This window comes from Chrysemys picta, chromosome 3, assembly GCF_011386835.1.
Source record: "Chrysemys picta bellii isolate R12L10 chromosome 3, ASM1138683v2, whole genome shotgun sequence".
Taxonomy (NCBI): Eukaryota; Metazoa; Chordata; order Testudines; family Emydidae; genus Chrysemys; species Chrysemys picta.
Window position 1 is genome coordinate 175,791,551 of NC_088793.1, and position 14,552 is coordinate 175,806,102.

At 42.9% G+C, this 14,552-nt stretch overlaps 1 protein-coding gene and 1 long non-coding RNA gene across 13 annotated transcripts in view; one reads left to right on the plus strand and one right to left on the minus strand.

The window, feature by feature from the left end:
* Positions 1 to 14,146, plus strand: part of EPAS1 (endothelial PAS domain protein 1) — a 153,847-nt gene extending 139,701 nt beyond the window's left edge. For 11 of the 12 annotated variants that reach the window (XM_008170812.4, XM_065590687.1, XM_065590689.1 and 8 more), the window contains 6 exons: positions 4,214 to 4,324; positions 6,380 to 6,861; positions 8,222 to 8,345; positions 8,450 to 8,567; positions 9,624 to 9,800; positions 11,776 to 14,146. In XM_008170812.4, coding sequence (XP_008169034.1) covers positions 4,214 to 4,324; positions 6,380 to 6,861; positions 8,222 to 8,345; positions 8,450 to 8,567; positions 9,624 to 9,800; positions 11,776 to 11,927 — 1,164 coding nt within the window. In that variant the 3' untranslated portion in view covers positions 11,928 to 14,146. The remainder of the gene's footprint in view (positions 1 to 4,213; positions 4,325 to 6,379; positions 6,862 to 8,221; positions 8,346 to 8,449; positions 8,568 to 9,623; positions 9,801 to 11,775) is intronic. The other variant, XM_042855167.2, reaches the window with a different exon arrangement.
* LOC135982694 (uncharacterized) lies at positions 237 to 7,478 on the minus strand. Its single transcript, XR_010600229.1, has 3 exons — positions 5,541 to 7,478; positions 1,319 to 1,438; positions 237 to 709 (listed from the first exon to the last, which is right to left on the minus strand). It is a non-coding gene; the product is annotated as an uncharacterized LOC135982694 (long non-coding RNA).
* Positions 14,147 to 14,552: the final 406 nt, after the last annotated feature.

Consider the following 14,552-nt stretch of genomic DNA (forward strand, 5'->3'; position numbering starts at 1 on the left):
TGCCCTGCTTGTGCATGCGGGAGTCCTCAAGATGGCTAAGTCCTTGTGGCAGACCCACTCCTTCATCCCGCCCACCTCAAAACGGGCTGAGAAAAAGTACTTTGTGCCGGCCAAAAATTTTGAATACCTCTATACCCACCTGCCCCCGGGCTCACTGTTGTATTTGCAGCCAATGAAAAAGACAAGCAGGTCCCCACCTCCTCGACTCCCAAACACAAAGAGGCTAAGAAACTTGATTTATTTTGGAGAAAAATGTATTCCACCTCCAACCTGCAATTTTGGGTGGTGAACCATCAGGCCCTGCAGGGCTGGTACAATTTTAATCTCTGGGACGGTCTCAAAAAGTTCCAGGAATCCCTCCCTCAGGGTTTGGCCCAAGAGTTTGCAACTCTGGTGGAGAAGGATATGATGGTGGCCAGATGCTCCCTGCAGACTGCATGGAATGTGGTGGACTCGGCGGCAAGGGTGGTCACATCGGTGGTGGTCATGCAACATAGTTCCTGGCTCCAGATAGCAGGCCTCTCCCAGGAGATGCAGGCCTCGATCCAGGACCTCCCCTTTGACAGAGTTGGTCTGTTCTCAGATCAAATGGATGCCAAGCTGCACGTTTTGAAGGACACTAGGGCTACCCTTTGCTCGTTGGGCATGCACAGGCCACAATCAGCCAGGAAGCCCTTCCGGCCAACGCTCTGGTAACCTCGTCAGGGACCTACACGGAGAAGGGATGCTAGTTTCAGTCATCGTTGCCTTTCTTCCTCCCGCTCACCAGCCCAGTCTGGGGCCCCGAAGGAACCAGGGGGCCAGAAGTGATTGGTCGTGGATTACATCGGACCTCTGGGTCCTGGACATAGTGGCTCGGGGCTATACCCTGCAGTTCTTGGCCGTCCCTCCTTCCCACCCCTCCTTCCCACCCCCTCATTTTCCCGTCCCTCTTCAGGGACCCTTCTCACGAGCAACTCCTCATTCAGGAGGTAGAGAAGCTCCAGGGCTTGGAGGTTCCTTGGGACATGGAAGGATGAGGTTTGTACTTCCTAATCCCAAAGGCCAAAAGGGATCTGCATGGCCTCAACAAGTCTCTCAAGAAGTTGAAGTTCCGCATGGTCTCCCTGCCCTCCATCATCCTTTCCCTGGATCTGGCGGGCTGGTACACCACTCTCAACTTAAAGGATGCTTACTTTCATGTCTCCATATTCCTGGGCCACAGGCGCTTCCTGCGTTTATAGTGGCTGGGCGTCACTTCCAGTTCACAGTGTTACCCTTTGGCCTGTCCTCAGCCCTCAGGGTGCTCACAAAGTGTGTGGCGCTGGTAGCGGATTACCTGAGAAGTTGAGGTGTCCAAATCTTTCTGTATCTCAACGACTGGCTCATCAAGGGCAAGTCTCCGGAGCAGGTCCAACAGAGCCTCAATCTGGTGTGGTCCATCTGCAATGATCTAGGCCTGTTAATAAATGCAGAAAAGTCCACATTAATGCTGGTCCAGCTCATAGAGTTTATCGGAGCAGTTCTCGACTCCATGTGAGCCAGGGCCTTCCTTCTGGAAGTGCGCTTCCAGGCCATTTCAGACTTGATTGCCCACACGAAGAGCCATCCGCTTACCACTGCCCACATGTGCCTGCGACTAATGGGCCACATATCCGCGTGCACATACATGGTCAGCCATGCCTGTCTTCATCTATGACCTCTGCAGGCGTGGCTGGCCTCAGTCTATATCCCCAGCAGGCACGCCTTGGACCGAGTGGTCATGGTGCCAAGCCATGTCCTCTCATCCTTGGACTAGTGGCTGGATCCCAAGTCGGTGCTGCAGGGGATTCCCTTCATGTCCTTATCTCCGTCCCTTACCCTGGTCTCGGACACGTCGGACCTGGGCTGAGTAGCCCATCTGGGTGAGCTCAGCACCCAGGGCCACTGGCTACACAGCAATCTGGCCTTTCATATCAACGTCAGGAAGCTCAGAGCAGTTCACCAGGCCTGCCAGGCATTCTTGCCCCACCTGAAGGGCAAGGTGATGCAGGTCCTGACGGACAGTACATCAACAGGCAGGGCAGAGCTAGGTCTTTGGCCCTTTGTCAGGAAGCGCTCAGCCTCTGGGACTTTTGTGTGTGACATGCCATTCATCTGATAGCTGCCCACTTGCCCGGAGCCAAGAACATCCTGGCAGATCACCTCAGCAGGACCTTCTTGTCTCGTCACGAATGGTCGCTCCATCTGGAGGTGGTCAGCCTGATCTTCTGCAGGTGGGGGACTCCCCAGGTGGACCTGTTCTCATCCAAAGTGCCACATGTTCTGTTCTCTGCTGGGCAGAGACAAGGGCTCCCTGTTGGACACCTTCCTGATCCTGTGGTTGGGAGCGCTGATGTACGCCTTCCTGCCGGTGCCGTTAATCCACAGAGTCCGGCTCAAGGTAAAGCAAGACAAAGCGACGATCATCCTCATAACACTGGTGTGGCCTCGTCAACACTGGTTCGGCATGCTGCTGAGACTCTCGGCGGCTACCCTGCTGCAGCTACCTCTTCGGCTGGATCTGCTGTCCCAAAACCATAGCAACCTGCTGCACCCGAACCTGGAGTCACTGCATTTGATGGCTTGGCTGCTGCGTGGCTGAGTACGGACGAATGGGGGTGTTCTGCTGATGTCCAGCATTCCTGCTGGGCAGCAGAAAACCGTCCACCAGAGGTACATATGTGGCACAGTGGAAGTGGTTCACATGTTGGGTATCGGGCCGACACATTCATGTGGAAGAGGCCCCGCTGCAGGACATCCTGGACTATTTACTGCACTTTAAACATCAGGATCTGTCGCTATCTTCAATCAAGGTACACCTGGCAGCCATTTCGACGTTCTCCCTTCCACTTCAAGGCCAGTCAGTCTTCATCCATCCCATGACGGTGCGCTTCCTGAAAGGTGTGTAGCGCCTTTACCCGCATGTCCGAGACCCGGTCCCCCCTTTGGGATCTGAATCTTGTGCTGTCCAGACTCCTGATTCCCCCCTTCAAGCCCTTGGCTTCCTGCTGCCTCCTGCAAGGTCTCCTTCTTGGTCACTATAACTTCGGCCTATAGGGTGTCCAAAACCAGGGTGCTCATGTCAGAGCTGCCCTACATGGTCTTCTGTAAGGACAAAGTCCAGCTGTGTCCGCACCCGGCCTTTCTGCCCAAGGTCGTCTCCCAGTTCCACACTGGTCAGGAAATCATTTACCTACCAGTCTTTTATCTGAAGCCTCATGTGAAGGATGAGGAGTGCAAGCTGCATATCTTGGATGTCAGATGGGCGCTGACCTTCTACACTGATAGAATAAAGCCGTTCCATAAGTCAACACAGTTGTTTGTTGCTGTTGCTGACAGGATGAAAGGTTGCCCAGTGTCAGCCCAGAGAATCTCGTCTTGGATCATGGCCTGCATCCACTGCAGCTACAAGCTGGTGAAGGTGCCCCCGCCAGTGATCGTGATGGCTCATTCTACTATGGTGCAGGCATCGTCAGCTGCCTTCCTGGCGCAGGTGCCGATCCAAGAGATCTGTCAGGCCACAACCTGGTCGTCAGTCCCCACATTTCCGTTGCACTACACGCTGACCCAGGATGCTCGAGACTATGCTGGCTTTGGCAGAGCAGTGCTGCAGACTGCAAGATTGTGAACTCCGAACCCACCTCTGTTGAATCTGCTTGTGAGTCACCTAGAATGGAATTGACATGAGCAAGCACTTGAAGAAGAAAAAACATTTACCTACTTTCTGTAACTGTTGTTCTTAGAGATGTGTTGCTCATGTCAATTCTATTACCTGCCCTTGTGCCCCTCAGTCAGAGTTGTTGGCAGGAAGGAACAGAGAGGACATAGGGCTGGTGGCACCTGATATACCGCGGCATGAGCATGGCACTTCAGAGGGTGCCACAGGCGGCCCTACAGATACCGCTAAGGCAAAATCTCCGACAGCCACGCAGGTGGGCACGCGCACACCTAGAATAGAATGGACATGACCAACACACATTGAAGAACAACAGGTACGAAAGGTAGGTAACCATTTTTTCTGTTGGAGACTAGTGTGTGTTTATTAGAGTTGAGCAGAATATTTAGTTTGCGGAGATGCTGTAGACCCAGTCTTGTTGTTTGTTTTGCATAGCTGATGTTCATTACAGCACAGTGCACTGACAGCACCATATCAAAATCAAGTACTGTGATAATCTAGCTGCTTCTTAAAGGCTTCTTTTTTATTCCTGTGCAGCCAAGCAGCCCAGAAGACTATTACAGCTCCTTAGATGAAGATCTTAAGATTGAGGTGATTGAGAAGCTCTTTGCCATGGACACAGAGTCAAAGAACCAGTGCAACTCCCAGGTCAGAGGACAGTTGTATTTTCTTGCCCACAAGCGATGAAACAATTCTCCCATAACCAGTACTATGGATGATCATTCTATTGTAATACAGCACTTAATTCTCAATGCTGCTCACAGTTCCCATTCCTCAAGAAGATCCAGAGAGGGTCAGTGTAGCCAAGAAAGAGTATGGAGATGAATGGAAAGCGGGCAAGCTGCGAAGTTTGCTGATTGAGTGCATCTCCTCAAGATCCTGTGCCAGCAGGACTCCATCTGGAATTTAACGTTGCTCCTCCTAGGGGAGGTTATATGATGCAGGGGCTATAATGAGCTCTAGTTCTTTCAGCTACAGATTAAAAACTAGGTTAACACTTGAGGACTGATCTGTGCACAAATTGAGACAGGCACAGTGGAAATGATCCAAACTTCTCCAGTTGGAGCTGCCACTGCTAGAAGTAGAAATGCCTGCCATGAGGTCTGCTTGCTGAGCTCCAGTCAAATGGGTAAACCTAGGAGAGTACCGGAAAGATTTTCAAAAGCACATGCACAAAAAACGTTTATGCACATACAAATGCCTCCAACTTGCGACAGACAGCCCTTGGTTTGCACATGCACATACAGCCCTGGTGAGAGTGTGCAAGTGAATTTTAGAATTTTTAATTTTAGAATTAACTACGAAGCAAATCTTTTCATTCATGTTTGTTTGGCATAGACCTGTATCGTTCAATGAAACAGTGAAAAATAGCTTTTCAAAACACTGATGGGCAACCAGGAAACATGCAACAAGGCGGGGACAGGGAAGTGCACACATCACATGTCACACACACCCCAGTGGCAAAATCAGAATAATCACTTTGGACTCAGTCTATTTCCTTCTCCTTTTGCTGGGTTCATAACTGATAAAAAAGCGACATGGAAATTGATTGAAAACTGCTTCCAAATAAAAGGCCTGAGACCTCTTTTTAGACTACTTCTCTCCATGCTTCGGTAGCAACTTTGTGAGCACAGACACTCCCTTTGTATACACCATAGTTAGGGGGAGGATTGTTATTTAAAGTGTTCTAGATAAGAAAAGGCACAGTCCCTGCCCTGGAGAGCTTACAGTCTAAGTTTTGACATAACAGAGCAGTGACAGCAACAGCGGATGGGTAGGGAAGGAGAGTGAAATGCCAGGCAGGCAAGGGGGAAGGAGGGCAAACATTGTGTGAGAACTGGAGCACAATAGAAATAATTGTTACCAGAAACAATTCAACATCAGTTTGCTCAGATGACTTCAAGGGCATATGAGACCTTTCTGCCCTGCTTGCAGCTCCTCCTGATGGTCATCTGAATCCTCCCGGTGGACCTGGGGCTTGTAAGGGCTAGATCTGGGACTGTGATGGAAATAGGAGGAGAGGGTGTTGCTGATGTGGGTGGATGGGAAGCTCTCTTCCTGCTTCTAGGTTGAGTTGCTTCTGCGTGGAAGATGCAACATTTAGATGCAGTCAGCACCCCAACTGAAAAAATATAGAAATGAATGTGTTAATGTCCTGCAAATGTGTTAATGTCCTGTGAACTGTGTTTAATAGGCTTTTTGTGGTTTTGATACACATTTTGTATGAAATTAGATAACTTATTTTCCATTAGTCAGGAGTGGTGTGAAGTTGAATTATGTGCCGCACTTAAGCATTGGCAGACAAGTTATTCAAAGCCCAGTGGAACATCTGCTCCAGTTCAACCCACATTGACCTCCCAAACTGCATTGGGGCATCAGCCTTCAGAAAGTGCTGTGCATAATCTAGCATGACTGGTGTAGCATGATTTTCAGTCTTGATTCCTGTTTCTTATCTGCCCTGCAACCTTATCCCTGGTGATATCAGAAACAAGTATATAATTCATGAAAACAGACATTTCAGTAAGGAAATTACACGCATTTTTAAATAAGGATCTGCCACTTTCAGTATTTCATTTAAGTAAATTCAGGTGACTCTTAGCTATACAGCAGGTATAATGATTCTTCAGTCTTACATTCACTGAAATGTCATCTTCCATGTACACATTAATTGCCATGTGCTTTTTATTATTATTATTTGTACAGACTGATTTCAATGAGCTGGATCTTGAAACCCTGGCTCCTTACATTCCCATGGATGGAGAAGATTTCCAGCTGAGTCCAATCTGCCAAGAAGAACGTCCTCTCCCTGAAAATGCACAAAACCAGCAAAGTTTAAGTAGCATGAGTACCATTTTCCAGCCCCTTGCTCCTGCCTCTCAGAATCAGTTCCTCTTGGAGAAATACTGCCAACAGATGTCAAATAAAAACATGAACACTGGTCATGGACCTCTGTCATCTGTGTCCTTCAACACCACGAACAAGTCCTCACTGCCACCATACCATGCGCGAGCCAGCACACCACTGGCTTCAATGGTTGGAAGACCAAGCACCCAGTGGCCACCTGATCCACCAGTACAGTATGTTCCTGCTAAGTGGAGACTAATGGATAAATACTGTGGGTCCTTAGCAAGTTCATCATCAGGGCCACCAGTGCACTCTCCCAACATGTCCTTATATAAGAAAAGGTAAATCTGTCCTAATATGCAAGCTGTTAGGTGTATCTCTCCTTGAGACTTCTGTGCTGCAAACCTTGAAAAAGTCTATTTGCCCATTCTGCTGGAATTATTTGTTTCAACAGAATGGAATATTAGGAGCCCAATTCTGCTGTCCTTTGAAGTGAACAGCTTTGCCCTTCCATTGACTTGAATGGGAGCAGAAGTGGGCTGATTTTCACCATTATCATCAGTGTACTGATGTGTGGATTTGTGAAAACGTACATGTCTATCACAAAACCAGAGAACAGTTTTGCAAAGCTGCTTTACTGACGCAAACAATGTCAGAAACAGATCTGTTAGGACATGGAGAAGGATGGCCCAGTGGTTACAGGGTAGCCAGAGAGCTGGATTCAGTTCCCTGCTCTGCCGCAGACTTCCTGTGTGACATTGGGCAAGCCTCTGAGCCTCCATTCCCCATTTGTAAAGTTGGAGGTAATAGCACTTCCCTACCTCATAGAGCTGGTGGGAGAGCAAAGACTTGAAAGATTGATGCACTCAGATACTACAGTCATGGGGGCCATATAAATACCATAGGTAAAGAGCTTCAGTAATAGTCTTAAGCATGTTGTTAAACAGAACTCATCCTTAAATTTCAGATTTTCAATACAGCTTATTTATATTTATTACTACTATCATGAGCATAGGGTAAGGACCAGGATAGAAGCACAGTGGTCCAGTTCAGACAGGTCACTTAACAACTTTGTGCATCAGATTCTGGATTTGTAACATGGAGATAAAAATACTGGCTGGTCTTCGTAAAGCTCTTTGGGACTCGCAGATGACAAGTGCTTTAAGTGCTTTAGGGTTGTTAATACTTTTAAAGATGTACAAAATGGTGGGTTTCATTTGCTAAAAACATTGTAACCATCTCAGGGGTGTGGGCACGTGCAGTTTTATACCTGCAGGATCAATTACTTGTATGCAGTTGCTAGCCTTTTTGGCTATGTGACCACAGAGCTAGATATTGGTCCACAAACACTAACATGTGGATCCATAATTGTGCCTGCAAAAATGGAGGGCAGGTTAATCCCTGTTACAAATTTGACCTACTAAGTCATACAATTTTTGTTTCACAATCAAGGTTTTGCTTCTAGATTGTGAGGTAATGAATTACCAGGACTTTCATTAACACTTGATATTGAAAGTTCCCAAGCATTATGGCAATAAGAGTAGTGACAACTGGGTTAGCTGTCCAGGAAAAATTCTGCATTTGCAGTCTAGCCTGTCCCACCATCCTATGCCAAATGAACCTTAATGCTTTGAAAGATCAATCAGACCCAAATAGTTTATTTGCAAACTACTCACTCAAGGAAGGGTCTTTTCTTTACAGATCACTGGACAGTTTTGAGCAACGGGGCATAGATATAAACCCTGCAAGAATTGCTCTTGCCAACAGTTTGAAACTGAAGCGACAGATGGATTATGAAGATCAACCATTTCAACAGCTGAGTGGGGTAATCTGTTATAAGGAATTCAGACACTTCAAACAATGACCATTACAAAAGGGTTTTCATTTTTATTAGTTATGTCTATTTCTGGTTTCTTTATCCAACTGCAGGCGGATTTGTCAATGATGAACCCATCTCATTTAATGTGGAAAAGGATGAAAATTCTCAAAGGTGAAAATTGTTCATTGGTTACTGAAAAGAAGTCACTCAGCACAAGTGTCCTTACTGGTAAGACATAAATTGATTCTATAATGTTCATTTCTAGATATTATTTTAGGACCGTTTCACTAGAAACAAAGACTCTGTGCAGAAATTCTCATACCTGCCATTTTCATGCCAAAAGCAGAACTACCATAAACCAAACGTATAGACCAACAACTGTTAATGCAGTCAACAGTGCTCGGAGTTGGATTGTCCTGTAAAATGAAAGCTTATATATTGTTCTGGGGTTCTCTATTTCCCGGGGAGCCTGATGTGATAGTTCCACTATAGCTCAGATTTAGGGTCACTGTGGCCTTTTGGTATTTCCAGTAATTTCCACAGCATCAAAGTTTTCATTTAAAAAGTTTATACCTTCTGGTTGCAAAGATATTCTTCTAAATATGAACCACTGTTGTGCAGTAGGTCCAAGGCCACAGGAAGGCAGCCTAAAGTAAGTGTGATTTCTGTGTTAAGACATCAACTTAGTGTGAAGTATTAAAATTCCAATTCTTCTTCTCCCCACTTAGGACAGTCACAATAGAATGGTCTACTGTGTTATACAACCCATCCCCATATATGCAGTATCATTTATTCACAACTAGGTTAGGAGACTGTTTAGCCAGTCAATGGTTCTGAAGAAAGAACCCTCAAGTGCTGGTAACGATGAGTGATCAAAATAAGATGGTTATCTAAACCCACTGTAGATTTCTGAATGAATTCTTATTAGGAAGAAACAAATAATTTAATCTACACACTGTGTATAAATAATTCAGTGAGCACATTAATCCTTTAAGTGAAAAAGATTGAATCTAGCCTCCGGGTCTTAAGCTCTCTCACAAAATGGCCACACTCATTTGGCACAGTGATGTAATCTCTGCTCCATGGAAGCTGTGACTGACTAACCAGTGAAGGTGGTCTGCCATAGCTTTGAAGCAATGTAGTAAAGTTTGCCAGCTATACTTTCATTACTATAGTCAAGGACTCTGGGATGCTCAATCCCGGTACTTGTGCTCCCAGAAGATATGTTGGCACATTGTAACACAAAGGTCATTTTTAAAAACCAATTGTCACGTTTAATTTTAGATGAGTTTATTCGTAACTCACAGAAAGGTGTGAGCCAACCAATGAACCAACTGCAGCAGCGACAGCAGCAACTCTCCTGTGGAAGCCCTGGTGATAATCAGAAAGCAGCATTCTCCCCTCAGTTTTACAGTTCCCATTATCAGAACTTCAATGTTCAACCAACTCATAAAAAGTCAGGTAAGGGGCTATCACAGACAAATGAGAGAATAGTTTTGCTCTTTGGTTTCAATACAGATATGAGGACTGATGGCTTATAAAGGGGAGTGAGAGGACAATGAACTTCAGCCCAAATCTGTATAGTTCATATTATACTGAAGTGATGAAATTCTGAATATATATATATATAAGTTTATATCTAGTTTGACAGTTTGTGCATAAATCCCACAAATGTGTGTCTCTAGGCCATATCTTATGCACAAACTTACACACTTCATATAAATTCAACTTAGTGTTTTGGTTTCTCTCTCTCTCTCTCTCTGAATATATGTGTGTGTACATTTAATATGAACATTTATATTGCACACACTATCAATCAAGTATTTCAATAGCACCCATCAGCACAGTCTCGACAGGAAGCCCCATGCATGTATGTACTTATATAAAATTCTTCCTCCCCAAAAATGAATTAGACGTGATCCAACCCAACAACTTTGCCCCCTGTGTGACGCTTAAGTTAAATGGAGATTGAACCAGGGAACTCTGGATGAACTGGCAGCTCAGAATCCTCCCATCAGATTGTAGCATAGAAGCTGCCAAAATAGCCATTAACCAGGCCTGATTTTAGTCAGTGCATCCACATTGTTGCAGACCCACTAGTCATGCACAAGCTCTCCCCTGCTAGCCTGTACCTTATTCCTCTTCTGTGTGGCCATGTAAGCCCCTGTGCAGTGGATCCATGGTGGTTCTGCTGCATTTAGAGCACTCCAATCCCAGAGAAGCAGGAGAGAAGGCTCTGACCCTTGAAAAGCATTAATTTTAAATATCCAAAGTTGAAAATCTAAATGGCCATGCATTGGCATCTGTATCCTTGAGAACCCATGAATGGATACTCTTCAAAATAAGTGTCCAAAGGCATAACTGTCAGTGGAAACCTATATAGATTTAGGCAAAGGGTAAGTAAGCCTCACGCATTCCTCTAAAATTATACCTCACTAACATCAGATAGAGTCATTTTTCCTTTAATAAGGACAGTTGTTTAGCAAATGTATTAAAATATATCGGCTAAAATAACAGGCTTACAATGCCTTGCTAGTGCATGCTTCACAGTTCAACAGGCACATTAAATGACATTATAGCAGTTCACTTTTCTGACTGTAATGAAAATCTTCCTAAACAAATTTAACAAGAATTTAAAAAAAAAAAAATTCAACAGTGAGTGGAGAAAACTTGTCCACTATTGCCTTTTCCCAGCACCCAGTACTATCTTTGTCCTCCTTATATCAAGTTATAGCTGAATTCTCTCCATTTCTTACTGTCCTTTCCTCCATATACTTGGACTTTGTAACTTTGATCTCAACAAAATCTGACGCCCACCATCAATCTTGGTAAATAAAGGAATAAAAGTTGAAATGACATAGCGCAACATTAAATATGATTATCGCAGTTCTTTTTCATAGTTATAAATGTAACAACTGTGTAACTTCAGAGTGATTTTATGTTTGGCAGCTTGTACATACATTTTTCCCTGCAACTGAAAGTATGAACAAACAGCTTACTACAACAACAGCACAATCACAGAAGTGAGTCATAGTTCAGCAGACGTAGGATTGACTTTATTTTATGGTCCTTTTTTTAAAAAAAATTAGATGAGGTACATGACTGTAATTGGTGCTAATTCAGAAAACTATGTGGTTTACTACAGGTTTCCTGTTTTGAACTAGAATGATTTCCCCTTTAAAAAAAAAATCTAAATGACAAGGAAAAGAAAACATGTTTCACTTCTAGCTAAAATTTCAACACGTAAGATTATTCTCAGTTTTAAATGTTGTTTGGCATATATAGATTTGAACTGGAAGATGTAATGCTGTTTTCAGGCGCCTGAATGTTATAGAATACCAAAGAAAGCTAAATGAGGGAAAAGTTAACCTTCCCCACTCTGTTTAGATAGGCATCATTCACTATTTTACACTTTTTCTTTAACACTCTATTTCAGGAGTGACAAGTCGTCTGCTTGGGCAGTCTTATGAACCCTATTTGTTGCCTGAATTGACCAGATATGACTGTGAGGTGAATGTCCCTGTTTTGGGCAGTTCTACACTTCTGCAAGGATGTGATTTGCTCAGAGCTCTTGACCAGGCAACCTGAGTAACCTTGCACTATTCCTTGGCCTATACTGTTCAAAACAGCTTCAGTTTTTAAATATATTTTTTCAAGTAGACAATTTCTAATACCCAATACACTTTTACAAGATTTTACTTATGTATTGAACTTGTCCACATTACCAAATAGTGGCCTTTTTGAAGTTACTCACTTTATTATTCTTATTAAAAATATACATCTACTGTATTTTTCTCTATTTCAATAAAAGTGTTCTTTAGAAAATGTATATTATTTCCCCTCCTGCCTGACTTGTAATTTATATTCTCTGACATTTTCTTCAGTATTCATGCTAACAAAACTGTGGTGTAAATGTCTCTCTAATACTTTGGCTCCAGTACTGCAAAGATTGATTTTTTATTGCCAAAGATAAATGAAAACAAACAAAAAAATCTGCTTTCCAACCACAGTTTGTGTTGATCTTCTAAATTAAAATGCTCCATGCCCCTATTGTGTTTGTACTCTCTATTTCCCAGCACTAATTATATTGTAAATTAACATCTTTGGGGAAAAAAATAAAAGACCTCACACTACCACTTTCTGACTCTCTCTCCCTAAATCAGATACTATTTGCTGAAAGAAATGTGAAGGATAAACTGCAGAGTTTGTGGGTATCTGCAAAAGTTGCACAGTGTAGCTTTGTTTCCCTAACATGGGCTAGATCCTCAGCTGCTGAAACTGGTGTTGCTCTATTGCTGTATAGAGAGCTACATTGTTGTATGCTAGCAGAGGCTCTGCACCTAGGTCTTCATCTGTGATGGGGTTTCATGGGATTTTTTTGGAGGGGGGGGGTATTTCTTTTCTTTTTTACACAAAATGTAACTGAATTTTTGAAATTTCTGTTTGGGTTATTATGTATTGGTACTTTTGTTATGGCTAAGACATAGAACCAGAACCATACTCACTTTTTAAGAGCTGTTTTTGGCTAGCGCTGGTAACATCATGATGGTGTTGCCAATATTGCAGGACTGTAAGGATTTGTCCAAAGGCCAGTACTAACACTGCTAATTACCAATTAAGTTGATCTTTTTTGTGAGTGCATTTTATATGCTAGATAGCAACATAATCCACACCTATGAAACATTAAAAATAAAAGTTAAAATAGTATTTCCCTTTGCCTACTTCCCTTTGCCTTTTACTGAGTTACCCTAGTAAAAATAAGATGTTAAGAGTGTTGGGCCGGGAGGGTTTTCTTTAGTATTTTAGCTTTCCTTGTATTGTTGATAGCCTTTCAAGTACACATAATCTTACAGTATGTCATTATAAGGCAATCGGACATCTTCAGAACCACCATAAAAACAACTCTTGTTATCATGAATTTATTTAAAGGGCAAGGATTCAGTTTTGTTCCCGGAAACCTCTTTGCCTTTGTTGGAAAATAAGAGTAATGGTATTGCTCTGTAAAGTCTAGATGTTCAGTGGAAAACCAAGAAAGGAAGGGCAAGGACCAAATCCCCGATAGCAGACATGTTAGGACAAACTATTTCCTCTTGCCCCTAAGCTAACAGATCCTCCACTGATGTAAATCAGTGCCAGTTTACACCAGCTGAAAATCTGGCCCTTAAAGTTGTCCCCAAACTCAAAGATATTCTACACAGACTTCCAGCTCCACTGAAGTCTATGTTCCATCAAATCCCTTTGTACTATGCACTAACATTTGCAGGTAGGGAGCATTGTGTCCATTGAGCACTTCAGAGCTCATTGTGTTTAAGTGATACTTAACCTTACAGACTTACACACTGAAAAAATAATTGAAAACCTTTTCTGTTGTTGGTACATTTAAAAAAAAGTTATTAGTGTCCCTCAGTACCTTTAAGAACTTTTTACCAAAAATAAGTTACTTTTAAAAGGAACCTATTGCTAAGTGAGAAAAAAAAACATTCAAAAGTATCTGATGATACTTAGCAAAGCAGCTTTGACAAATCTGCAGTGGTAATGACTTGAGTGCTTGAAGGGTTAATGACACTTAAATATTGCTCTTTTATTTTATTTTTGTTTGTGTAATTTCAGCATTAAAGGTTTTATACCGTAACAGTTTACTAGACACTCAAATATTCCATGCTTAATATTAACCAAACCTAGCATCATTATTTTATTATCTATATTTCTGAATTTTTATTGACAATATAATGACTGTATGGGAACTTTAACTTGATAAGGAAATGTATTTTGACACTGATACCTTATTAAAGTATACTGATCCTAAATTCTTTGTGACTCTTGTTTGCTATGAATTTGTCACTTGATGTATTATTGTAAAACAAAGTATTTATTAAATTATTTATAGAAAATGAAGGTTTGCATTGATCTTTAAAAGCTTGAAAGAAGAACAAAAGCTACCCACATTTACAAACTAGAAAAGAATATTAGAGCAACATCAACCAAAGGCATAAAGACACGGTGTTGTATTATCAACCTTTCCTTTCATTAACTTCAACGGATCCTGGACCAGCCCTCAGCATGCGGAGGGTTAATTCCCATACCTTCAAACATATCATGCCATTTCAATAGGGACTGTTTTAAAACTTATGGTATAATATGACCCACTGAATTTAGAAAATCAATAGAAATTTGCCAGAGTGAGTACATGCAATAGTTTGATTTAACGAATAC